The sequence below is a fragment of the Schistocerca americana genome, chromosome X, assembly GCF_021461395.2.
Source record: "Schistocerca americana isolate TAMUIC-IGC-003095 chromosome X, iqSchAmer2.1, whole genome shotgun sequence".
Taxonomy (NCBI): domain Eukaryota; kingdom Metazoa; phylum Arthropoda; class Insecta; order Orthoptera; family Acrididae; genus Schistocerca; species Schistocerca americana.
In genome coordinates this window covers 299,822,378-299,849,528 of record NC_060130.1, presented here as the reverse complement: position 1 = coordinate 299,849,528, position 27,151 = coordinate 299,822,378, and the positions used below count along the sequence as shown (strand labels likewise).

At 40.9% G+C, this 27,151-nt stretch overlaps 1 protein-coding gene across 2 annotated transcripts in view; it reads left to right on the top strand.

Moving 5' to 3' along the window:
- Positions 1-11,700: 11,700 nt before the first annotated feature.
- Positions 11,701-27,151, top strand: part of LOC124555151 (spermatogenesis-defective protein 39 homolog) — a 121,544-nt gene continuing 106,093 nt past the window's right edge. Inside the window, exons 1-2 of one of the 2 annotated variants that reach the window (XM_047128969.1) lie at positions 11,701-11,808; positions 20,225-20,336. Coding sequence is in view for 1 of the 2 variants with exons in the window: in XM_047128968.1 (XP_046984924.1) it covers positions 12,487-12,573; positions 20,225-20,336 (199 nt within the window). In the remaining variant the exon portion in view is untranslated. Of the gene's footprint in view, positions 11,809-11,855; positions 12,574-20,224; positions 20,337-27,151 lie in introns of those variants that run through there. The other variant, XM_047128968.1, reaches the window with a different exon arrangement.

The following is a 27,151-nucleotide window of genomic DNA, read 5'->3' as shown; positions in this document are numbered from 1 at the left end:
CTCCTCCTCTCTTGGCAGGTCCCCGGACTCGCACACGCACAGTGAACATTTGCGCGCTGGAGGTTATCGCCATCAGTGTCTTGTGTGTGTGCCTTCGTTTGTGTTTAGTGTTTGTTCGCCGTCACGCCGCCACTGTTCACGTGTACCGTCGCCATCATCCATGTTATGTGCACCGTGTCAACTAGTGTCAGTGATGTTTCTCGTCCAGCGTGAACGGCTCCATGTTTTTTGGTTTTTAGTGTCGACATTTTTTGCCCGCCGTTTTGATTGTATTCTCTGTGCCCCCTATATGTATTACTTATTGTAAAACCCAAGGCTGAAGAGCGACGTACTCTGCTGCTGACAGCCCGTCTTGTGTAAGGTGATCAAAATCACAATAAAGAAAAAAAAAAAAGTTTCGGGGAGGTCTGGAGCCGTCTGCGATAAGACAACGGGAATCAACCAGGAAAAGTTTTCCATCGACAACTGTAAGTAAAGGCTTTATTAGCGATACAGCTTACATCTACAGCCCTTCTGGTCGAATTTGGTAAATAAACTTTAGTGTTTCATCATGAGAAATATACGAGCTGCTTACCTATAAAGTAATGCTCAAGCAACAGGAAACTCAGAGCAAATTATCTGAATTTACGAAGCGTTGCTGCATCAACTATTCATTCAGGCAAAACCCCAATGTTTCTGGTGATGAAATTCCGTGCCATACCCATACTTTTCCCTACGCGCATTTCAAAGTTGGGAAGTTGAAGAGGAAGATAGAAGATTCGAGGCAATGCTTGTATCGTGCCTACGTATTTTGGTCGAAATAGCCTTTCACTTAAAACGAATACTGAAATAGCACATTTGAAATACACATTTCGTATTTGCACACGTATCTAATAATGTCGTTTCCTTCTCTTTTTTAATTACTTTTCATCTGTTGTTTTGTATCTACTTCCTTCGAAGGGTACGTTCTCAATTGGATTCAAGATTCCCTTCATAAATGTAACTTTCAATGTAGTTCATGTCTTTTGCGAATTAAATTGTTCGTTTCATTTTCTTTAAATCTATGAATATAATGAAAACTGGAAGGTATTGATCAATCTTCATATAACGGACGTCTTCCTGGATGAAATCTATCCTCGGCGGAAACGTCCTTTGCCTTAAACAAACTGTTACTTCTCTGACTGTTTGTAGTGTTTTGAACAAGAATTGTATCGTACAAACAGTGAGGTGATGCATCTGAAATTACAGTCACATTTTTAACTCCTTTTTTGTATAGGGTGTTGGTGGTTTTCGTATAGGGTGTTGGTGGCCGCTCATAAAACATCTTTATCCGTTCACCGTTTCTTCTCACACAGCTCCAACTGTATGGACACAGAGTGTCTACAACCATTTTATACAATGCCGACCGGACTGAGCCCCTCCCAACTGCTTTATTACTTTTTCACCTCTGTGTTTTCTTCTTGACAGTACAAGCATTGAAATAATATACTATATGTTTCTTTATTTTTTTGACTTGTATTCGCCGGCCGGAGTGGCCATGCGTTTCTAGACGCTACAGTCTGTAACCGCGCGACCGCTACGGTCGCAGGTTCGAATCCTGCCTCGGGCATGGATGTGTGTGATGTCTTTAGGTTAGTTAGGTTTAAGTAGTTCTAAGTTCTATGGGACTGATGACCTAAGAAGTTAAGTCCTATAGTGCTCAGAGCCATTTTGACTTGGATTCCATACTTACATCTAAAATACATCCTATCATACGACGTACGTGTGAATGTGTTATAAAACCGTAATGTATTTTTCGACAGTTCTGATTCATCTCGTCTCATCCTTCCTTTTCTATGTGATCGTTTTACGTGTCGGCGTAAGCGAATTGCACCTTTTCTAACCTCACGGAACTCAATAAAGTATTCCTAATTTTCCAGTGGTGTTTCATTTCTTCACGACACTGTGTATGTTACGTCATACGCCACAGTCACGATTAGGGCATCCGTTTCTTCGCTTCCTTGCTGCCGCGGAGCTTCCATGTTCAATGGATAGAACACTAGACACTAGGGAGACAGTGGATCGATTCCTCACATCCTCATTTAGGTTTTATATGGTTTCTACAAGTCAACTGAGGCGAATTGTAAGGTGGTTTCTCGTACAATATCACGATCATTTTCTTTCCTTATCACTGTCAAGCACCATTTTTGCTTCATATGATCTCGACTTTGACGTTGCGTTAACCACAGTTTCTTTTTCGTTGTTTTTGAAGTCTTCTTAAAAGAAATGGAATTGATTCCAGTTTTCGGTCCATATCTGTCAGGGTCCTCGGAGTATAAAAATTTCATAAAAGTCTTACCGTACATCAAGAACGGCAGGAAACTCGTAGTAGTGAAGCAACCTACTTCTCTTAATAAATGTAAGTAACCTAATCCACTCTACATACTAGCTAGGTTCCTTCCATAGGATGCTAACGAATTTGCTCAACTTTTAGTATTCAAATACAACCACTCACTCGAAGGAAGATCCGTACATAAAGACCGAAAAAATATACAGGTCCCAACTGACATTCACTTGTACTTGGATTTTGGAACATGTTCTGTGTTACAGCATTATGAAGTTCCTCGGAAAAAAACTATATATTGACGCACAACCAGCACAGACACAGTAAATACCGTTCTTGTTGCGAGTTAACGAGCATTGTGCTCTCATTTAAATATATGGCCGAAAGAGTCGGCTTTCCGGCATCCACAGGACGTTGTGTTACGACTCAACCTGTGCGCAATAAGTTGCATGATGCACAACTTCACTCCCGATGTCTAGGGCGAGGTCCATCTTCGCTACCACGACTCCATACAGCGCGATACAGATGGGCCCAACAACATGCCGAATGGACTGCTCAGGGTCAGCCTCACGATCTCTTCACCGCTGAGTGTCGCATATGCCTTCAACCAGACAATCGTCGGAGATGAGTTTGGAGGCAACCCAGTCAGGTTGAACGCCTTAGACACACTGTCCAGCGAGTGCAGCAAGGTGGAGGTTGCCTGCTGTTTTCGGGTGGCATTATGTGGGGCCGACGTACGTCGCTGGTGGTCATGGAAGGCTCTGTAACGGCTGTACGATACCTGAATGTCATCCTCTGACCGAGAGTGCAACCATATCGGCAACATATTGGCGAGGCATTCGTCTACATGGACGACAATTCGCGCCGCCATCGTGCACATCTTGTGAATGACTTCCTTCAGGATAACGACATTACTCAACTAGAGTGGCCATGATGTTCTCCAGACATGAACCCTATCAAACATGTTTGAGATATTTCCAGAATGAAATTTTCACTCTGCAGCGGAGTGTGCGCTGATATGAAACTTCCTGGCAGATTAAAACTGCGTGCCCGACCGAGACTCGAACTCGGGACCTGGTAGAGCACTTGCCCGCGAAAGGCAAAGGTCCCGAGTTCGAGTCTCGGTCAGGCACACAGTTTTAATCTGCCAGGAAGTTTCATGTTTGAGATAGATTGAAAAGGGCTGTTTATAGACGACGTGACTCACCAACCACTCTGAGGGATTTACCCCGAATCGCCGTTGAGGAGTAGGATAATCTGGACCAACAATGCCTTGATGAACTTTTGGATAGTATGCCACGACGAATACCGGCATGCATCAATACAAGAGGACGTGCTACTGGGTATTAGAGGTACCGGTGTGTACAGCAATCTGGACCACCACCTCTGAAGCTCTCGCTGAATAGTGGTACAACATGTAATGTGTGGTTTTCATGAGCAATAAAAAGAGCGGAAATTATGTTTATGTTGATCTCTTATTCCAGTTTTCTGTACAGGTTCCGTAATTCTCGGAACCGAGGTGATGCAAAACTATTTTTGATATGTCTACTTAAAACAAGTCACGTCTTGTACCCTGGTGCACAGTACACCACAGTTACCTGGCAGATCACACTGTGGGTATCTCCATTCACACAGTGAATGCAGTTCGTTGAATTCTCTGCAATTCCCATTTAACGTGTCGTTGTCTATTTCCGTCACTTTCCTAGCCCATGGCACGCACTCCAAGCCTGTGTGACCTGTTTTATCAGCATTGTAGCAGAAATTTGTGAACTGTTTCGCCTGCGTAGTGTAAACCCTTCCTTCCACCTTGTATTTACTAGAGTTACTTGTTATATGCCTTTGTAAACAACAAGTTAAACATATTATTTTTTTTCATTCCCTAGCTCACTTCAGTGTTTCGGGTGTACGCTCATTCCTTGTTCGTGGGGCCATTCCTCCCCCTTTCATTGGCCATAGAGAACTTTCTTCCAGTAATGCTACACTGATGAGCCAAAACATTATGACAAATGCTTAATAGTTTGTTTGTCCGTCTTTGGAAAGAAATATATAACTGATTCCGCGTATCGTGGATCCGAGAGGTTTTTGGTAGGTTTGTGGAGGTGTGTGACATTAGATGTCTACGCACTAGTCATGTAATCATGTAATTCGCGTAAGAAATGAGCTGCTGATTTGCGTACGCTCTGATGGCGCCCGGTAGCAACCCAGATGAGTCCCATAGGATTTACATCAGGCGAATTTGGACTCCGAGACATCAATGTGAGTACACTACAATGCTCCTTACATTACTCTAGCACCGTTCTGGATTCGAGACATGGACAGTTACACTGCTGAAAGATGACATCGCCGTCGATAAAGACATCAAGCATGAGCGGATGCAGGTGGTTAGCAGCTGTCAGCGTGTCATCGATTACTACCACAGGTTCCATGCAAGTGAAGGAGAATGTCTCCCATAGCATAATACAGTTCCCACGAGCATGCGTCCGTGGCGCACTGCACTTTTCGAGCCGCCGTTCTCCTCGATGACGGCGTCTGTGAGACGACCAGTGACCTAGTGTAGCAAGAACGTGATTCACCTGAAGAGCCAACACGTTTCCATTGATCGACGACCGATGGTCCCGTGTCCACTGCAATCGTACTTACGATGTCGTTGGGTCAACCAGTGAATTCGTACGGAAGGTCTGCTGCAGAGGTCCATGTTCGATAATGTATGATGTACAATATGCTCTGAAAAACTTGTGCACGTACCAGCATTGTACTCGCTGAGATGCCGCGGATCACCATCTACCCTACTTTACAGGGCAGACAAGCCTCCAAACCCCACGTTCTGCGAAAAGTCGTGGACGTCTAACCATTTACCGCCTAGTGGTAGTTTCACTGTCCTTCTACCTCCTTCCATAGATGATCACGACAGTAGCACGTGAACATTCGACCAGCCTAGCCGTTTTTGAAATAGTCGTTACATACTTCTGTTTCTGTTACCACGTCACGTGCCTGCAACGCCACCAAGTGGCATCCAGAGTCGTGGTAGGCCGTGGTCATAATGTTTTGGCTTATCAGTGTAATTCAACTGCGGCAGGTAATCCAGTTTCGTCACCTCGACTTTCGATTATTGTCTCTATCGTTTATAATTCTTAGCCCTTATATAAAGCATGCTCTAACCAAAAAGTCTACTGTCTCTACGGCACTTTTTCTGTTTTCTCTACTTATTACACGTGTTACGGCTTCCATAAAATATCTCTGAATTTAGTCAATCATTTTGGCCTTGCCTTGCCTTGCCTTGCCTGTGTCCCAGTTTCGCTAGGACTGTGGGTATAAAAAACAAAAGTCATGGAATATATTTTTTTTTTAAACTGTATTTATTCAAAATTATCTCCATCTGAATCAAAACATTGTTGAAATCGCTATAAAACAGTTTTTTAACAGTCACTGCAGGCCTTTTTCGGAGTTGCATTTAATACTGCTCTGGCTTCACTAATTCAAATGCTGAATCAACATTTTCATATGAATTCACTCAGATCCCTCTTGTTGCTGTCAAAATATTTCCATAGTACACACAACGCTCCTTAGCCGCAGTGGTCCACAACCCCATGACGACTACCGCAGTCCACTTCAACCCTCCACCACCCCACACCGAACCCAGGGTTCGGCCCCCGGTGGACCCCCTCCACCCCCCCCCCCCCACCCACCCCAGGGAACGCCCCCGCCAGATACGAGTGTAGCCCCTATGTTTGCGTAGTTGAGTAAGGGTGGTGCACGCGTATGTGGAGAACTTGTTTGTGCAGCAATCGCCGACATAGTGTAGCTGAGGCGGAATAGGGGGAACCAGCCCGCATTCGCTGAGGCAGATGGAAAACTGACTAAAAATCATCCACAGACTGACCGACTCACCGGACCTCGACACAAGACCGCCGGGCGGATTCGTGCTGGGGACCAGGCGCTCCTTCTCGCTACGGAAAGCCGTGCGATAGACCGCTCGGCTAACCGGGCGGGCTACTTAGATAGGTACTGGTTTCTTTTGATCCTTGGCGATGAGTTGACGGCGCTTGTCTCGACCTCATGGCCTTGCTCACTGGGATAGGACCTTACGCTTGAAGGAGGATGTGACCCTATGTCTGGCCACTCCTGCTTTCCCTGAATGTGCGGCTCCTTGCGACTAGCCCTGACATGGTATCGTCCATGGTGATACCGGACTCTATGTGCAGTGGCGGCTGATGTGAAACACCCTAACTTTTGACACCTTGAGAATTTACTGGTATTTTTCTTTTAATGCTGTTAAAAGTAATGTAGATTCGGTAATCTGAAATACATGGCACTAAATCTACGGCGCTATGCTACCTATTGCTCATCTAGACTTGGTGAAACTGGGCATCAGGGTCGCGAGCACACCTTCATTTGTGCACGTTTTAAGGAGCTTCTACTCTTGCACAACTGGAGTGACGACGTAAACATAATTGCCTTACGGGCCAAATACACACGGATTTGAAAAAAAAAAAAAAAAAAAAAGTGCACAGTTCACAGTGTGCACTGCTTGCGGTTACCACTCAAGGACAAGTTTACATCAGGGCCACCAGGTGGTAGCACAATGCAGCAGACTTCTATCTACGTTCACTTGTAGAAATCCCGCTAGACGGTAGCACTCTCCACAGATATGCGGATTCACTCACTGTACAGGGTGAGTCACTAACTATTGCCACCAAGAATAACTCCGAAAGTATGATACGAGTTGAAAAGTCTGTGAGAAAAAAGTTGCTTGGGACAACGAGGGCCATAATATGACGTTGGTTTTTTGTTGCTAGGTGGGGTCTCGTCAGAGATATGAAGGTCAACTTTGTTTTTTTTTATTATGGGATGCTATAGTTTGGTACTTATTTTGTGATAGCTGCTATCGAAACAAATCCAATGATGTGTGACAGTAAGGTCTTTGAAGGTCAACGAATGTCCAAAAGGTGGCATGAACGTCCATTTACAGAAGGTGTTCGAAGTGGGCATTGGTATCAATGCAGTGCTGCAATCTTCTTATCATGGATTGAGTGGTATTCCTTATCACTTCATCATTTATCGAAGCACATGCTCTGACAATTCCCTCTGGCTCAAATGGCTCTGAGCACTATTGGACTTACCATCTGAGGTCATCAGTCCCCTAGAACTTAGAACTACTTAAACCTAACTAACCTAAGGACATCACACACATCCATGCCCAGGGCAGGATTCGAACCTGCGACCATAGCAGTAGCGCGGTTCCAGACTGAAGCACCTAGAGCCGCTCGGCTACAGCGGCCGGCTCAGTTCTCTCTCGCATATCGTGCAAATAGTAAATATTCGCTGAATACGGCGTATCCATCTAACGTGCCATTGACATGTAAGCACCATTCGATGGTTTCGCAATACAACACTAATAGGAACGGTAAGACTAGTATCGTCGAATCAAACGAATGTGAATGACGTATTCCTTCGAAGAACAAGTCGATATGCTTCTCATTTACGGAGAATGCCAACGAAATTCAGTGAGAGCTAGAGACTTATACGCTGATAGATATCCTCAATGTACTCGCCCTACAGGTCGTACATTTAAGTATGTGTATGATAAATTGAGAACAACTGGATATTTAACGCATCGGAAACATATCCGGCAAAGGAAAGTTGCTAACGAGGAAACGTAAATTGGTACTCTTTCCACTGTGGTTAGAGATCCTTGTGTTAGTTCGCGTCAGATTGTAAGGGAATCTAGCATGAGCCAGAGTAGTGTTGTTCGTGTTCTGAATCGCCATAAATATCATCCTTACCATATCAGGCTCCACCAAGAATTAACTGGTACCGATTGTATGCGTCGCATTGAATTCTGCCGATGGGCTCAACTTCAGATTCAGAGGTATGAAACATTTATTAATTTGATTTCATTTATTGACGAGGCTACATTCACGAACAATGGAAATGGCCGGCCGCGGTGGTCTAGCGGTTCTAGGCGCGCAGTCCGGAACCGCGCGACTGCTACGGTCGCAGGTTCGAATCCTGCCTCTGGCATGGATGTGTGTGATGTCCTTAGGTTAGTTAGGTTTAAGTAGTTCTAAGTTCTAGGGGACTGATGACCACAGATGTTAAGTCCCATAGTGCTCAGAACCAACCAATGGAAATGTTAATTTGCATAACATGTATTATTCGGCAACTGAAAATCCATGTTGGCTGCGGCAAGTTGCACACCAAAAACCGTGGTCAGTGAATGTATCGTTTGGGATTCTGGAGGACAGAATTATAGGCCCCTATTTCATCGAAGGAAATCTTAATGGTAGGAAGTTCACCACAATCCTGCAAGAAACATTAGGTTTGTTATTGGAAGAAATACCTTTTGGAACAAGGAACAGAATGTGGTATCAACACGATTAGTGTCTGGCACATTTCTCGCTGATGGCTAGAAATGAGTCGGAGAGACAGTTCCCAAATCGTTGGATTGGACGCGGAGGAGATGTGCTGTGGCCGGCTCGCTCGCCAGACTTGACGCCTCTGGATTTTTTCTTGTGGGGAATCGTAAAAGACATTGTTAATAAATACGTTCCAACTACACCTGAAGATATGGGAGAGAGAATTGTCAGAGCATGTGCTTCGATAAGCGCCGTTGTGATAAGAAGTACCATTCAATCCATGCTAAGAAGTTTGCAGCACTGCATTGATATCAATGGTCATCACTTTGAACACCTTCTGTGAATGGACGATCATGCCACCTATGTCATCTATGTTGACCTTCAAAGATCTTACTGTTTCACATCATTAGATTCGTCTCGATAGCTGCTATCAGAAAATAAATACCAAACTACAGCATCCCATTTCAAAAAAAAAAACGAAGTTCACCTTCACATCTCTGAAGCGACCCAACCTAGCAACAAAAAACCAACGTTACATTATGGCCCCCGTTGTCCCACGACTTTTGCCCCACAAACTTTTCATACTTTCGGAGTTATTCTTGGTGGCAATAGTCACTGACTCACCCTTTAGAGTGAAATTAGATCGGACGTTAGTATGTGTTGTAGATATATTGATAGAAAAACCTATTTTGTGGGATTGTGAGTGAGATATAGAACATCAAGTTTTGGATTTTATCCTAGAGTGATCCATTTGAAGTGCTGAGAACCATAAAGCACATCATTGTCGTTTGTGAGACTGTAGCATTTATTTATGCATCTGACATCTCTAGATCTTATGATGCGTCAGCCAACATTATGTGAGCTCCACTGATTTTTACGAATGTCTGCAGAACAATTCTACTATCTCCAGCAAACACTACGTGTAAGGACCACGAAGATAACACGAGAAATTCGGGCTCATACGAAAACATGTACACACATCAAAAAAAGTTTTGCATCACCCCAGTTCCCAGAACTCCTGAAGATAGACGTTGACTGTGGATTTTGTATCACAGACACAATGCCTTTCGCTGTTCAGATATGTCACTAAACCCGCCCAAAGATGTAAACAACCACGCATGAGCAGCGCCTATTAGACGGAGGCGTCCGACAGCCGATCAGTTCCAGTCATTCCACCAGGAAGGAGGTACACGGCTCGTGTTGTCTGTAGTTAAACCATGCCTAGACGGTCAATACCGCGGTTCGATCGCGTCCGCATTGTTACCTTGTGCCAGGAAAGCTCTCAACAAGGGAAGTGTCCAGGCGTCTCGGAGTGAACCAAAGCGATGTTGTCCGAACGTGGAGGAGATACAGGGAGACAGGAATTGTTGACGACATGCCTCGCTCAGGCCGCCCAATGGCTACTACTGCAGTGGATGACAGCTACCTACGGATTATCGCTCGGAGGAACCCTGACAGTAACGCCACCATGTTGAATAATGCTTTTCGTGCAGCCACAGGACGTCGTGTTACGACTCAAACTGTGCGCAGTAGGCTGCATAATACGCAACTTCACTCGCGACGTCCATGGCGAGGTCCATCTTTGCAACCACGACACCATGGAGCGCGGTACAGATGGGCCCAACAACATGCCGAATGGGCTGCTCAGGGTCGGCATCACGTTCTCTTCACCGATGAGTGTCGCATATGCCTTCAACCAGACAATCGTCGGAGATGTGTCTGGAGGCAACCCGGTCAGGCTGAACGCCTTAAACATACTGTCCAGCGAGTGCAGCAAGGTGCAGGTTCCCTGCTGTTTTGGGGTGGCATTATGCGGGGCCGACGTACGCCGCTGATGGTCATGGAAGGCGCCGTAACGGCTCTGCGATAAGTGAATGCCATCCTCCGACCGATAGTGCAACCATATCGGCAGCATGTTGGCGAATCATTCGTCTTCATGGACGACAATTCGCGCCCCCATCGTGCATATCTTGTGAATAACTTCCTTCAGGATAACGACATCGCTCGACTAGAGTGGCCAGCATGTTCTCCAGACATGAACCCTATTGAACATGCCTGGGATAGATTGAAAAGCGCTGTTTATGGACGACGTGACCCACCAACCACTCTGAGGGATCTACGTCGAATCACCGTTGAGGAGTAGGACAATCTGGACCAACAGTGCCTTGATGAACTTGTGGATTGTATACCACGACAAATACAAGCAGGCATCATTGCAAGAGGACGTGCTACTGGGTATTAGAGGTACCGGTGTGTTCAGCAATGTGGACCACCAGCTCTGAAGGTCTCTCTGTATGGTGGTACAACATGCAATGTGTAGTTTTCGTGAGCAATAAAAAGGGCAGAAATTTTGTTTATGTTGATCTCGATTCAAGTTTTCTGTACAGGTGCCGGAAATCTCGGAACTGAAGTGCTCCAAAACTTTTTTTAGTATGTGTAGATAGTCGTTTTCCCCTTGTTCTATTTGCAAGTGGAACAGGAAAGGAAATGACTAGCAGTGGTACAGGTTACCCTCCGCCATGCGTCGTGCAGTAGCCCCCCACCTCCCCCATCCTCTGCCATCCCATAGCTGAGTAGTCAACGCGTCTGCCATGCAGCGGGCCCGCTTTCGATTCCCGGCTGGGTCGTGAATTTTCCCCACTTAGGGACTGGGTATTGTACTGTCCTCATCATCATCGATATACAAGTCGCCCAATGTGGTGTCTACTGAAAAGACTTGTAACTCCACGGGTGGAATCTCGCCTGTTAGTACTGATCATTTCATTTTATTAGAAGTGCTTCAAATTATGTCATTTTGTTCCGAATCCTTCGGCAGTTCATTTTATTTTGAAAGTCTTATCTGTGAGAGTCACTTCTTTGGATCTTACACCTAATACTTCGTGGTCTTCTGTATCACTGGTGGTCTCCTGCAGCTCTTGCACTGTGTGAAGAGTCGCCTAATAATCATGTTTTGAAAAATGCCCACCTCACATACAGTAAACTACCTGTTGGCAGCAATTTATATGTAGCGCGTCCTTGATAATTTAGTGAGACCCTACAGTTCTCAAGAGAAGACTAAATATAGCCGTGACAGAGGAATCGTAACAGTCATTCTTCCCGCGCTGCGCGCAAGAATATAACGGGAAGAAAGTCCTAATATCTGGAATACTGGTAAGTACCATACGTCTTGTATTTCACAGTGTCTTGCAGAAAATGTATGAATAGTAGAGTAAAGGACGATCCACACGCTACGATTTGATATTTGCACAGATAAATCATAGGGTGTGAACCGGCCTTAAATGTCTAGTATTCCGACCAATGATTGTCTTTATTTTTGTTACGTTGGCCATTATCTGATTTGTTTTCTACCTCCTTAGCGTACATGTTGTAAACAAAGTACATCGCTGGCGAGTGGGAGGTTTCGTGTTGTTTATATGTGTAGAGTTGTTTATTTTGATTGTGCAGTATGGCTGGTTTGCTTTGAAATAATACATGAAACGTCATAACAATATTATTCGTGATTGCTGTTCCACTACTACTAACTATTATCTGCATTTTATCGTAGTACTATATATAGAATCCGCTTTCTTGTTTTTTAGAAACTAGAAGAACATATTTTTTTGTTGTGGTACAACGCCATGTAGACAGCAGGTGATTATAGTCGGGTTTTGTAATGCAGATATAACGTACAACAACTTACTATGACAAGCAGTGCAGCTTGTGTTAGAGAATGGCTAGACCCATCGTTTGTGTGGGAAACTGTTGATTGATTTGAACTTTGAACAGACGGCACCAAGTATACTTGTCACACACAAGGAAGTGAACAACCCAAGCAAGTTAACGTCAGAAATGGCAACACGCATCGAAGATGAAGATTATTGGAATGATAGTGAAACCAGTGCCAGGGCAAAAGCTTTTAACTTCGAAGATGAAGATGTAAGTTAGCAGTACGTTCTGACAAGAAATCCAACTCTTTACATTTTTAGTAAAGCGAAAACATTTATTGTGGTTTTGATTTAGAATTTATCATGTAACCAAAGCAGATATGTATTACTGTTACTACATATAAACCAAATGCTGACACTGCATTCTAGCTAAATGAAAATTTCTTTGTACAGTTCTTTACCTAATTAACACATAAGGCTGATGTTTCAGACTGTTATTTATTGTTTCAGACAATTTGTTGGTGCTGTATTGTACATTTGTAATAATGAGAACATAGTATTTGTTGGTAAGTCCGTGAGATACCTTGAAATACAATATCAAAATGTGCTACTAACATTGAGGTACAAAATTATTTCAGTAGATAAATGAGTTTAAATACGTGTTAGTGACTTGTAAAGAGAGTCCTCCAGAAACCAATTGCATGTGCCATTTTACCATATGAAGAGCATAATTGCTGCTCATTATGCAATAATAGGGCTTGGAGGACTAGTGGCAAGGACCGTACCTGGAAGCCAAGAGGTCACAGGATGAAATCCTGGTGTAACCACAGAATTTTTGAGTCTGCCTTTAATCTAGCCTTCACCTGTATACAATGTGAGATGTTGCCAGGAACAAAATGTGTTTCAGATTCCACATTAAACTGCATATCCCCAGTTCCCCATTTTGATAATTGTGGTACATCAGGACACACACATGTAACCAATGTGGCAGACAATTGAAAGACTTGCACTTGGCCATTGAGCTAATTGAAATAATAAGAATTATGCAATTGGATAACCGTGACCCCAGTGAGCTGTGATATGTGTTACAACATTGCACTCACTATGATTATGGCAATTTTGCAGAGGGTAAACAGTAACATTTAAATCTGATCTCTTAGTTTTAGTAGCTACTTTGCATAAAGGTGATAGGGAAACCTCTGACATGCCCACCTTAGATGTGCAAAACAAGATACGTATGCATATAAGCAATCTGAGACACACATTAGAAGTAACAAATAATTTTTTTCATTAATGTTTTTGGTACCAATGCCCATAGCGCATAACATAGTACATTCTACTATATTCTTCATATCATCTTCGTGTAGTATTTTAGACATATTACTGTATTTTTGCCATGGAAAGCATCTTACAAATGCCATAAAGTACCATCTGGTTGTATTCTATTAGTAAACATAATATCAGAGTTGTTTTTTTTTTTCAGATGTGTGTCTTCTAATATTATTTTAGAATCACGATATTAAAATGTAAACTGATCACTGGAAGTTAATACACATATCTGTTCATCCTAGTAATGCCATGGTGTCATGGCATGGCAAGATGATGTTTTCTATATAACAAAATGCTAAGTAAGATTAACCTGTGTATTAAATGATCTGTGCTGAGAGACTCATTATGTATGATCTGCCAGAGTGGAAGTTTTTTTGATTGGTATCAATAGCTGCAGTTGAGCTATATAGGTCAAGGGAAATGCCGGGGTCCACTTTTTGGGGTTGTGGATGTTTGTGGTATTGGTAGCTGTGTTTGAGCTCTGTAGATTAAGGAAAATGTCCAATTCCTGTGGTTTTGTTGGCGTAGCAGAATGCTGCAATCTAAATTTTTTATGTTATTTCTTTTTGTGACAGAGTGGTGTTTTTGTATTGTTGTATATTTAATTTGTACCTGCCCTAAAACCCCAATTTTCTGCAGATGTCCCAATAGTTCCATTTTATTTTTGGAGTGAGATGTTACTGTGTCATTTTTAATCTTGTTCGCATTTGTTGACGTGTATGTAGTGGTACCATTGACATTTTGTATATGCTGGAAGTAGCCATTGCTGCCATATTGATGACATCATGGGTCAAAGCAGACAGATGGAATCGGACACTTCTGTAATCCCACAGTGTGGAACTGTATAACACACCTACCAGAAGTCAAGTTAGATGGCATGAATTCGGGGATGCCTACCTTACTGCTTACTGAATATTATGAATGAACAGAGTGAGCCAAGTTTCACAAGACTGCTGTTCACAGAATCCATGTTGATTCCTACAGAGGAGCTTTGTGGTCTTGGCGGCTTAAGATGTGAGAATGAAATATGTTTCATATTTGTGTAATAGACTGATGTTACTGGTATTGACACATAACTGTCCATGTCTGTCCAATGGCCCTTCTTGAAACTGGTAATGACCTGCACCTTTTTCCTGTCGCTTGAAATAAATCATTCGTACAGCAACCTACAATAAATTGCAGTGAGAAGGAAAGCAAGTTCTTACACATAATATGTATGGAATAGCTAGGGTGTTTGACTGTTATGGGTACAAATGAAAGGTGCAAGTGAGGGACAATGACACAAGATAATAGTCCTAATAAATGGAGGTCTGGAACCCAGTGGTTTCCCCATCACAGTGTATGCATAAGTGTAGTCATGGGATTTTTCAACATGTTAATCCCTAGGGCTATATTTATTTCGAAACACTGCAAGTGAGGTGTAAATTACAAAGTGGTAAACTGCCCTCGTTCGTGTGTATCATCATTTAGGATACCGAAGTGTTGGTATATAGTATTTTGACAACAAAGAAATCAGGCATGGCCCACCAATACCATGGTCTCCCAGGTCTCCAAACTTAATCCATTGGATTTATTTTTTATTTATTTTTTTATAAATGGGGATATTTAAAAGCTTTCATATATTCCAGCCCTGTTTATAATGTCAGTGAATTCTGGGAACACATCATGGATGTTTGTCACTGCATTCGGAACACACCTGGGATTTTTGAACACGTACTGGCATTGATGGAGGGACACACTGAAGCCTGCCTTCACATGAATAATGTCCATGTGGAACACTTGTTGAAATGTGTTTGTCCTCAAGTGCAGTTCTGTGGTTTGGATTTTAGGGGACTGTGCTATAATGTGTTCATGTACTCAGTTGTAATATATCAAGGAAAGCACTGTTTTTCAGATCTGTGTTTATTAGCTTGTTTCTTTGTTTTATAGTCATCCTTTCATTTTTACCTATAATGGTCAAACAACCTGTACATGTATACCATCAGGTCCGCTGTTCTTTCCTGTATTGAATGATTTTGTGGTCACTTATCTCATCTGTCATTTGGTGTTCATGTGCTGATTGAAAAGAGAAACCATGTTATAATCTTATGCAGTGAAACAATTTCAGTAGACAGAATTCAGAATTTTTATCTATCTGTTAAGCTCTGCTTAAGTACCAAAATGATCACTGAATGGATGACTTTGATCCAATTACTAAGCTCATATAAGACCAAAACATCTTAGGGTTTTACATCAGATTGTTAAACATGTTGCTTTCATATTCATTGAAATAACAAGATGAAAAATTTCTGCCATCCTGCTGGGATTTAAATCACTTGTGAAGTAAGCACATTATGAATGGTTTAGTCGTCTTAAATTTTGTTGTTTCATGTTCTGCATGATTCTGTGATGCCATAGAGAATACTTTGTTTGTGAATTGGAAAACGCTTTGTCTGTGAACAAAAAACAAATTTTAAACCATGTTACTGGATTCTTCCGTCACTGCTTATTAGAACTATTTGATATTTATCAGTGATAAAACATGAACTTTGGATTTGTACAACACTGATAAACTTTTAAAGCTTCCAGACATTTGTAGATAGTTACCAAAGGTGGTGTGAATCATGGTAGCTTAACAGCTTCATTACTTGCTGACATATACCAATATTTTTCTATTTCATTTACTGCAGAGATACCAGCATTTACTGTTTAAGCTGTGTAGTGGTCTCCAGGTTGAAAACTAGTTAAATGCAGCTCCCCATGATTTTTCATACAGTAGAGCTGCATGTCCTCAGAAAATATAATGGCTGCAGTTTCCTCTTGCTTTCAACAGTTCAGTACAAATGTTACAAAGTCATGTCAACTGGCTAATTTTATAAGACCACACCAGTCAGACATGCTGACAGTTATCCCAAAAATTACACTATGTTTGTTATTCTTCCCACTTCATGTTTTACAATAGTGAGACATTAAAATTCCTTCTTACTCTTTCTTCTCATTAGAACCAATGATAAATGTATGCCTTGGAACTACACTGAGATAACGAAAGTCATGGGATAGTGATCTGCACATGTACAGATGGCTGTAGTATCATGTACACAAGGAAGTTCATCAGTGGTGCTGTCATGTGTAGTCAGATGATTCATGTGAAAAGGTATCTGACATGATTATGGCCGCATGACAGAAATTAATAGACTTTGAATGTGGAATGGTAGTTGGAGGAAGGTACATGGGACATTCCATTCTGGATATCATTAGGGATTCAATATTCTGAGATCCACATTGTCAAGAGTGTGCCAAGAATACCAAATTTCAGGCAGTAACTCTCGTCATGGACAACACAGTGACTGACAGCCTTCACTTAATGACCAAGAGCAGCAGCATTTGCACAGAGTTGTCAGTGCTAGCAGACAAGCAACATTGCATGAAATAACCACAGAAATTAGTGTGGAACCTAAGACAAACATATCCATTAGGACAGCACGATGAAATTTGGTGTTAATGGGGTATGGCGGCATACAATGGATGCAAGTGTCTTTCCTAACAGCACGACACTGCATACAGTGCCTCTCTTGGGCTCGTGACCATATCAGTTGGACCCTAGGTGGCTGAAAAACCATGATCAGGTCAAATGAGTCTCAATTTCAGTTGGTAAGAGCTGATGGTAGGGTTCAAGTGTGACACAGGCTCCACAAAGCCGTGGACTCAAGTTATCAATAAAGCTCTGTGCAAGTTGGTGGTGACTCCATAATGGTGTGGGCTGTGTTGTCATGAAATGGATTGACTCCTCTGGTCAACTGAACCGATCATTCACTGGAAATGGTAATGTTGAGCTACTTGGAGACAATTTGGACTGATTTGTGGGGTTCATGTTCCCAAACAATGATGGAATTTTTATGGGTGACAATGCACCATATCCCCAGGCCACAGTTGTTTGCAATTGGTTTGAAGAATGTACTGGACAGTTGAAGCGAATGATTTGGCCACCTAAATCATCTAACATGAATCCCATCGAACAGTTATGGGACATAATTGAGAGGTCAGTACATGCACAAAAATCCTGCACTGGCAACACTTCAGCAATTATGGATGGCTATAGAGGCAGCTTTGCATAATATTTCTGCAAGGGACTTCCAATTACTTGTCGAGTCTATGTCATGTTAAGTTTTTGCACTATGCTGGGCAAAATGATGTCTGATATGATGTCAGGAGGTATCACATGACTTTTATCATCTAAGTTTATAATAATAAAATTTACAAAGAGTCAAGTTATTGAAAGCAGCTGTATTTATCAGAATTCATCAACATTTTGCAAAGAGAGGAAAATAAGTTTTACAGCATGGTACATTATTTGTTCTCTATTATTGTTCGTTTGAAGTTGAAAATAGCCTATGATGGCAAGCTACTGTATTCGTATCCACAAGTCACTCTTCCCCAACTGGACTGCCTTTCCAAAGAGCAGGTCATGAAAGTTAAGACAATGAACTGAGTGTTCCCAACACTTGCCTAGATACTATACAATACATTGAATAAGTTATAGCTCACACACAGTACCCACTTCTGCTGACAAATGCTTTATCATACATGCATCTGTTCCAAATTTTTCAAGCAACTGAAAAGAAATAGTATCCTATGGAACAGCAGAGTGTCATTGGTATTGTAACTTTGTGTGTAATTAGGAAACGGCAGAGGAAGCTGTGCAGTAATATTTCAGACTAGTAATTAGGTGGAGATGAGGTTAACACCCTTGTTTGGACATTTGCCCAAAATCTTCCCTGTTGATTACCACGCAGTTTTTTTGTATAAGACACAAAAAATTCTTTTTGTTGAGCATCCAGCTCCATCTGGAATGGCCTTGCCCATGAACGCAGTGTAAATCTGGTAGTAAACAAGCGAAACTTGTAAACATTCAACATCACGCTTTAGGATATCCCTGTAATTAATCAGGAATAATTTTCAAAAGTGTATAACATAGCTTTTGCTTGCCATTTTGAATGACATCCATGTTGCAACAATTCCGCTGATGTAGTTCACAGAGTCTCTTATTTGTCTTCGTTTTTGTCAGATGTCAAATAAAATTCCTCACTGTATTTTCATTTTGAGAAATAGAAGTTTATTTTCATACAGAGTCGTTGTATTACAGGAATCTTGCAGCAAGGAGGCTGTCATCACTTGTGGAGCTGAGTCAAACAAATGCAGTTCCTCCAGTAAACTTTCTTTAAAGAGGATGAGAAATGCTCCTTGACCTTAGAAAATTGTGCCACATATCTTTTGTTTACATAGAATGATACAGTGTGACAATTATTGAACTATATGAAATAAAATCATTATAACTTATGAACGGTTTGCATTAGAATGTTCAAACAGCACTTTGAGTGATAGGAATTAGTATGGCTTGGTTTAGCGATGAAGCCCACTTTCATTTGGATGGGTTCGTCAGTAAGCAAAATTTGCACATTTATGGGACTGAGAATCCACATTTAGTGATCGAGAAGTCTCTTCACCTTTGACGAGTGACTGTGTGGTGGGCAATGTCCAGTCATGGAATAATCAATGCGATATTCCTTGATGAAACGGTGACTACTGAATGGTACGTGAAGGTTTTGGAAGACGATTTCATCCCCATTATCCAGTGTGACACTGAATTCGACAAGATGTGGTTCATGCAAGATGGAGCTCAACACCATTGAATCAGGAGAGTGTTTGATGTCCTGGAGGAGCTCTTTGGGTACTGCATTCTGGCTCTGGGGTACCAAGAGGATACTGGCATGGGCCTCAATTGCCTGCCTTATTTCCCGGATCTGAACACATGTGACTCCTTTTTGTGGGTCTGTATCAAAGACGAGGTGTACAGCAGTAACCCTAAAACCATTGCTGAGCTGAAAACAGCAATTCAGGAGGTCATTGATGGTATAGCCATTGTGACACTTCAGCAGGTCATGCAGAATTTCGCTATTTGTGTGCACCACATCATCGCCAATGATGGCAGGCATATCGAACATGCCATAACCTAAAACTGAATATCTGTAGTGACACTTACGTGTTGAATAAAGAGAGTGCACACCATAGTTTGTAACTAATTATGTTTTTTCCCCATATAGTTCAATAATTGTCACCCTGTATATGCTATCTATCTGGAATAGGGAAAATTTCTGCAGACTCATACTAATCTCAGTTTGTTGGGTAAATTTCACAAGGAACTGATGAAAAGTAGGGACATTCTAGAAAGTGAATGATGCCAGGACAATGCATCCTCAGTTGCCTTGGTCAGGGTTGTAATTCATGATAGGAACTCCTATTTCATCCACTACATTCTTCAAATTTCCCCTTTTGCAACTACACTCTCTTTGTATACTGAAAGAAAATTCATGTTCAGCGAAGAGATCTTAGGAAAAAAGCCCAACAAGCGAAAAGGAAATGTCATTGAGAAATAATTCAACATCAGTTACGTGTTTTCCTTTATTTGAAAGTCACTAACTCCTCAGTTGCCTCTATTATGTACCGTTCAATCTTTCCGTACTCCATAAAGATAGTTATTATTGCATTAACTCTGTATGCTTATTAAAGTAATTTTGGGACTGATTGTCAAGTATTCCTTGTTAATATTATTTCAGTCTAGCAGCCAACTTTGTGGTGTATCCAGAAGTGGAACTGCAAGGTTATCACAGCAGGTTCGAGCTGAAATTGGACAAGATGGCAGTTGTTTTGATGCTGACTCAATTTCAGGTAATTTCATAATTTTTTATAGCAGTTTTTGTATAATCACTAATTGCTACTCATTAAGAGGAATTGTGTTATTGATAATGTTTAAGAAATTGATTGTGTGATTCTAATTCAATTTTCTGAAGTAAACAAGTAAATAACACATTTGTATATATCCAGTAATTAAACAGACTGGTAAGTTCTGAGGAAAAACATGGAAATAATTGTTTCATATGTCGCAACGCCACATAGCGGTCACATGTTTCCCTGAAACATGGTGTACCCAGCAGAAAAATATGTATGTTAGTTGATTCATTTCATGAAATTATTCACTTCTAAATAAACCCTGCATTCAGTCACAAACTTTTAGTATAAAGTTGTCTGACATTTATCACACTTCAGCCACTGCTGTAATGGATGAATTGCTATGTAAAACATAGTCATGTAAACACTTGCTAAGAACTAACTCAATGTAGTTTCAAATCTGTGCTTGTACAGATGCTTTAAGTAATATGTGATATCACAATCTTTATTGGTAACTCAATGCTCATCAAGTGAAAAAAAAAATTAATTTAAATAGCTTGATTAGTAATGGATTGCAAACTATTAATCTTTTATGGCCCTAGACAAATGGTTTCCCTCTCAGCCACAGTTGCTGTCCTATATGTGCGAAAAGTAACAATGTTTTACTGTTATGCCAATTCAGTCAATGACCAAGTCATTGCTGCTAATACAGAGGAAACAGTGGCAACTGTCACCACAAGCGTATTTTATTTTCCAATAGTTATAATGTTTACATAGGTGTTAAGTTAATCCACACACAGTTCAAGCAATATAACATAGTATACAGGGTGTTACGAAAAGGTACGGCCACACTTTCAGGAAACATTCCTCACACACAAATAAAGAACAGATGTTATGTGGACATGCGTCCGGAAACGCTTAATTTCCATGTTGGAGCTCATTTTAGTTTCGTCAGTATGTACTGTACTTCCTCGATGCACCGCCACCTGGCCCAATTGAAGGAAGGTAATTTTGCAATTGTGCAATCACGTCATCAACACAGATTTTCTGTGAACGTTTGGGCAGGCATTGTTGGTGATGTCTTGACTGGGCCCCATTTTCTTCCACCTACACTCAATGGAGCACGTTATCATGATTTCATATGGGTACTCTACCTGTGCTACTAGAACATATGCCTTTACAAGTACGACACAACATGTGGTTCATGCACGATGGAGCTCCTGCACATTTCAGTTGAAGTGTTCGTATGCTTCTCAACAACAGATTCGGTGACCGATGGATCGGTAGAGGCGGACCAATTCCATGGCCTCCACGCTCTCCTGACCTCAACCCTCTCGACTTTCATTTATGGGGGCATTTGAAAGCTCTTGTCTACGCAACCCCGGTACCAAATGTAGAGAGAACCGAGCGGGGTGGCGCAGTGGTTAGACACTGGACTCGCATTCGGGAGGACGACGGTTCAATCCCGCGTCCGGCCATCCTGATTTAGGTTTTCCGTGATTTCCCTAAATCACTCCAGGCAAATGCCGGGATGGTTCCTCTGAAAGGGCACGGCCGACTTCCTTCCCAATCCTTCCCTAATCCGATGAGACCGATGACCACGCTGTCTGGTCTCCTTCCCCAAACCAACCAACCAACCAAATGTAGAGACTCTTCGTGCTCGTATTGTGGACGGCTGTGATACAATACGTCATTCTCCAGGGCTGCATCAGCACATCAGGGATTCCATGCGACGGAGGGTGCATGCATGTATCCTCACTAACGGAGGACATTTTGAACATTCCCTGTAACAAAGTGTTTGAAGTCACGCTGGTACATTCTGTTGCTGTGTGTTTCCATTCCATGATTAATGTGATTTGAAGAGAAGTAATAAAATGAGCTCTAACATGGAAAGTAAGCGTTTCCAGACACATGCCCACCCAACTTATTTTCTTTCTTTGTGTGTGAGGAATGTTTCCTGAAAGTTTGGCCGTACCTTTTTGTAACACCCTGTATATATAAATTTGGTTTGTTAGGAGAAACTACATGGCATTTAATAAATGAAAGAGGTCTTGTTTACTATAAGCCCATATTACAAAGCTAGTGATGATGAGTCTGAACTGGGATTAGAACAAATGCACCTTGAAAAAAATTAGCATTGGTGGTGACAGTGCTTATGCTTAACTATACTTATTAGCCTTTTTATTTTTATGGGGATAGGGGTACGCGGCAGGAAGGGGGTTGAACTAGTAAGGAAAATATGACAACAAAGAGCCATTGTACTTGGATATGTGTTGTACAGAGAGGTAGCATAAGTGAGAAGTGTGCTTTCTTATTGTCTAGAACAGGTATGACTGTTTAACATTGCATGAGGTGGTTAATGTTTTTAGTCTGTTACGAGAGACTAAATTTTACACTGGACATGTTTTAGTGCCGTAACTGATATTTACATAGGACAAGAGTAGAGGTTAGTTCCAGACGAATTTAGGCTTATGTATTTTAGGATGTAGGTAAAACGTAGAGCTGGACAAATCTTAAGATAAATCTATCGGTAATATAGGATATAAAGACTATTTTAGCTCCATTTTTCATTTCCATCTTCTCCATTCGTATTTTATATTCAGGGTGTATACGAGCCGAGACAACCGGGAGATCCGGGAAAAACCCGGGATTTTTTTCATCCGAGAGAAAACTGGGGAAAACCCTGGAATTTTTTATAATTCCGAGAATTTTTTGTTTTGTTTTAGTTTTCAGTTAAATTTTTGTAATTTTGATTGTTAAGAAGCAATACTCTAACAAAGGATATTACTGTATCTCGCTACTGCAGAGTAATATTGCAGCAATAAAACACGAACGAGAGGGAAAAAAACGAAAATAAAACTTAAGTTGCAAAGGAAATGAGCCATATACAACAACAAAACACAGTGCTCATACAAGCGTCTGCCAACAGCAAAATGTGTCAAAGGCTTTAGGAAAACTGTGCCATGCCTCATAACAATAAATTGTCTCCGATGAGCGTGACTGCGCATGCGCAGTTGAGTCGCGCTTGTGTAGTACCTTCTCCCGCCTCTGGCTACAGAACTAACAGAACTGTGGCTGTTAGCTGTGTATAATTAGTAGCAGCAAGCAGCAAGATACAACCTGGAAAAATTTTACTGGCACACGAGCTGCCAGATTCAATAAGGGCAAACCGGTTTATCTGCCCCGGGCGGCAAGAATTCATATTTTTGAGGAAAAAGCCTTGTTTCACAAAGGGCCTAGTATCCAGCGCACATTGGTCTATCATATGATTTTGAAACGCATCCCTGTTGGTTTTTGAACATTTGTGAACATATTCTACGTTTGCTTCTGAATGGATCATAAGTTGATTTTTAAATTCGTGCATAGTGTACGCCATGTCTCCGCCAGGGGAATCCCCATTGCATCTAGAATTAAACTTTCCTGCAGACAGAAGGGGTACGGCTGTACGAGCAGAGCGGAATACAGCCGATCGGGTGAATGTTAATTGCTGTTTGTTATGTGATTGGGTTTGCGAATGATCAGCGTTGTTATCATTACCATCGAAATCAATAGATTCAGACTACGATAGCGGAAATAAATTACTAACAGGTAAGAAAGATTACGTATTATCTTCTCCTTGTGTCTAAGGAAATGAAATTTTGGCCAGACCGCAACACTAGTAAGGGCCAGTAGTACAGGCCCTGGTCGCATCCGCCTAAGTTCTATTCTAGGAGTAGCGAGGAAAATGTGTTGTACGAACACGTAATAACGCCTAACAGGAGAATAAACGCAGGATAACTGAGCAATTGATTGTGGCAGGGCCAGTGAAATTAAGCGGATAATAAGTTTTGACACTGGCAGGAATAGTTACAGAATTAGTGATGGGGCCATTCCATGCCAAGTGGTCTAATATCGAGAAATGTTTCCAAAAAAATGGTTCAAATGGCTCTGAGCACTATGGGACTCAACTTCTGTGGTCATCAGTCCCCTAGAACTTAGAACTACTTAAACCTAACTAACCTAAGGACACCACACACATCCATGCCCGAGGCAGGATTCGAACCTGCGACCGTAGCAGCAGCGCGGCTCCGGACTGGAGCGCCTAGAACCGCACGACCACCGAGGCCGGCAAAATGTTTCCACATGACCCTCATGGATTTTGATGAAATTTTGTATGAACATTCACACATGTTCTCAATGAACACTGGTAAAGCTTCAGTTTCAGAAATTCAATACTTGCAGAGATATAGTCACTTGTTTGAAACCATAGCACAGCTTCCAATAGTGCGTCCGTGAATTTTCAGCAACTTTGAGATGAGATATCTCTGTAAGTATTAGCATGAAAGAAACAAAACTTGGCCATCTTATACAACTTTTAGAGCTCTTTAAAGTAAAATATTAAGAAAAGGATTTCTGAGCAATTTTCATATATATAATTTGAAGCAAAGTTGGGCGAAAAAATAGCTGTTTAAAAAACAAATTGCGAACTTAATTTTTTTTATATCTCCAAAAGGTAATTGTGGGATGTACATGAAACTTTGCACACCATAACTCACCAACACAAGGTCTTATAATATAAAATTTCATTCTTCTATTGCTTTTCATTATTTCACAAATCTAGGGTGAAGTTGACGATTTTTCAAAAAGTGCTAAAATGGGTATTTTTAGTCAAATTTTTCAAAAAAGTGTTTTCTCCAAACTCTTCTAAACTATGATCATTAGAAAGATCATATTCTAAACTATCTAGAAAAGTGGATTTGGTTTTGAAATGCAAGCATATAAGGCCCTAAAAAGTAGCATCATCAAAGAAGCACATTGGAAGTTTGAACACATTTTTCTGGCACTCAAATTATACCTGAAACCTTTTATTATGCCTAATAAATGTTTATTAGTGCCTTGAATAATTGAAATAAAAAGATCTTGTAAATAGGCAATGAGACTGTCAGAAAAACTTGAAAACTGTGGGAAGTAGCCCTTCTGCTTTTATCGTAAGTGTTCATCTGCATAAAACTCTTCTCATTTGCAAAAAAAAGAAAAAGAGAGAGAGAGATATCATAAAGAATTCAATGAATAATAGCTTAATATTTTTTGTACTTCTCAAAATTGTAAATATTTACAAGTGTAAAATATGAAGACCTAATTTTTGGATTCAATTGTATAAAACATTTTTCCAAAAAAGAATTGGTTTGCTTGAATCATTTTGTATTTAATCACACTCAAATGTAGCCTAATACCTTGGTAAATATGTAACCACTGCACTCAAATTATACCTGAAACCTTTTATTATGCCTAATAAATGTTTATTAGTGCCTTGAATAATTGAAATAAAAAGATCTGGTAAATAGGCAATGAGACCGTCAGAAAAACTTGAAAACTATGGGAAGTAGCCCTTCTGCTTTTATCGTAAGTGTTCATCTGCATAAAATTCTTCTCATTTGGAAAAAAAAGGAAAAGAGAGAGATATCATAAAGAATTCAATGAATAATAGCTTAATATTTTTTGTACTTCTCAAAATTGTAAATAGGCCTATTTACAAGTGTAAAATATGAAGACCTAATTTTTGGATTCAATTGTATAAAACATTTTTCCAAAAAAGAATCGGTTTGCTTGAATCATTTTGTATGTAATCACTCTCAAATGTAGCCTACTACTTGGTAAATATGTAACCACTAGTTTCACAGAGAAAATTAACAATATTCACTGTTTATAGAAAATATAATGGCAACAATTAATTTAACAATCAGATTGTTTCATTATTGTGACCCTTGTTTGAACAATCAGTATTTCAGTGGCGTGTTTGCAGCATAGTGAGTGGGTTCTCTTGACTGAGTGTGGCTTGTTAAGTGATTCGTAAGACCATCAAAGTTTGTAATCTAATTTACAAAAAATTGTTTTGATTGTGTCTTTTATAGCATATATCTCTTATTAGATTTTTTCATTGGTGTTATACATTGTGTATAATTTCATTCAGCAGCAATTTGTCTGAAATTTAAGCAGATTATAATTTGCACTTAGAGGCCAAATACATTATTTAGTTACTGATTGAAGATGGATGCAGAAGAGAACTCCATACCATGCTACTCAATTGGGCAACGAGATAGTGGAACAAAGTGTCATGTCAATTTCTTTGCCAAAAAAGCTGCTTTAAAATGGTTTGCGGATTTTAGTGATGAGGAAAAAGAGTTATTGGTCTGACATTCTGAAGCAAAGCTGGACAATACCTCTCACGTTTGACTACACCATGAAGCCCTGTTATTGACACAATATGAGAGGTAATTTGTACTCTTGATACTGAAACAGCTAATAAGGCTTCTGATATGTTGAAGAAGCAGCTTGTTAATAGCATAAAGCCAGGTCAGAGAATTTGTCCGGCTTGCAGGACTACCTTAAATAAACACTTGGACGAAGCTTTATCACCCTCATCATCACATTCTGATGAGGACTTTACACCAAAAAAATAATTAAATAATAGCTTATTGCCTATCGGTATTTCATCCCTGAAGAGAACAGTAAGCTACAGAGATAAGCCCCAGTATGTGAAGAAGAAAATTCAAAAGGCTCAAAATGTGATTAAAAACAGAATTGTAAATGCAATGGGAGTAAACCGACAAATTGAAGATGCTAGTGAAATTAAGGAATGCAGAAACTGTGCCGACTATGCACATTTGCTGACTGAACTGAAAGCCAAGATGCAGAATGCAATTCATAAAGAACAGGTGCAAATTGAACCTTGGCACCTGTAAGTTGGACAGTCAGACAAACAGCAGCTCAGTTCGGTGTGTCCGAAAGAATGGTGAAGAATGCTTGGAAGCTTATGGCAGAGAAGGGCATTCTGG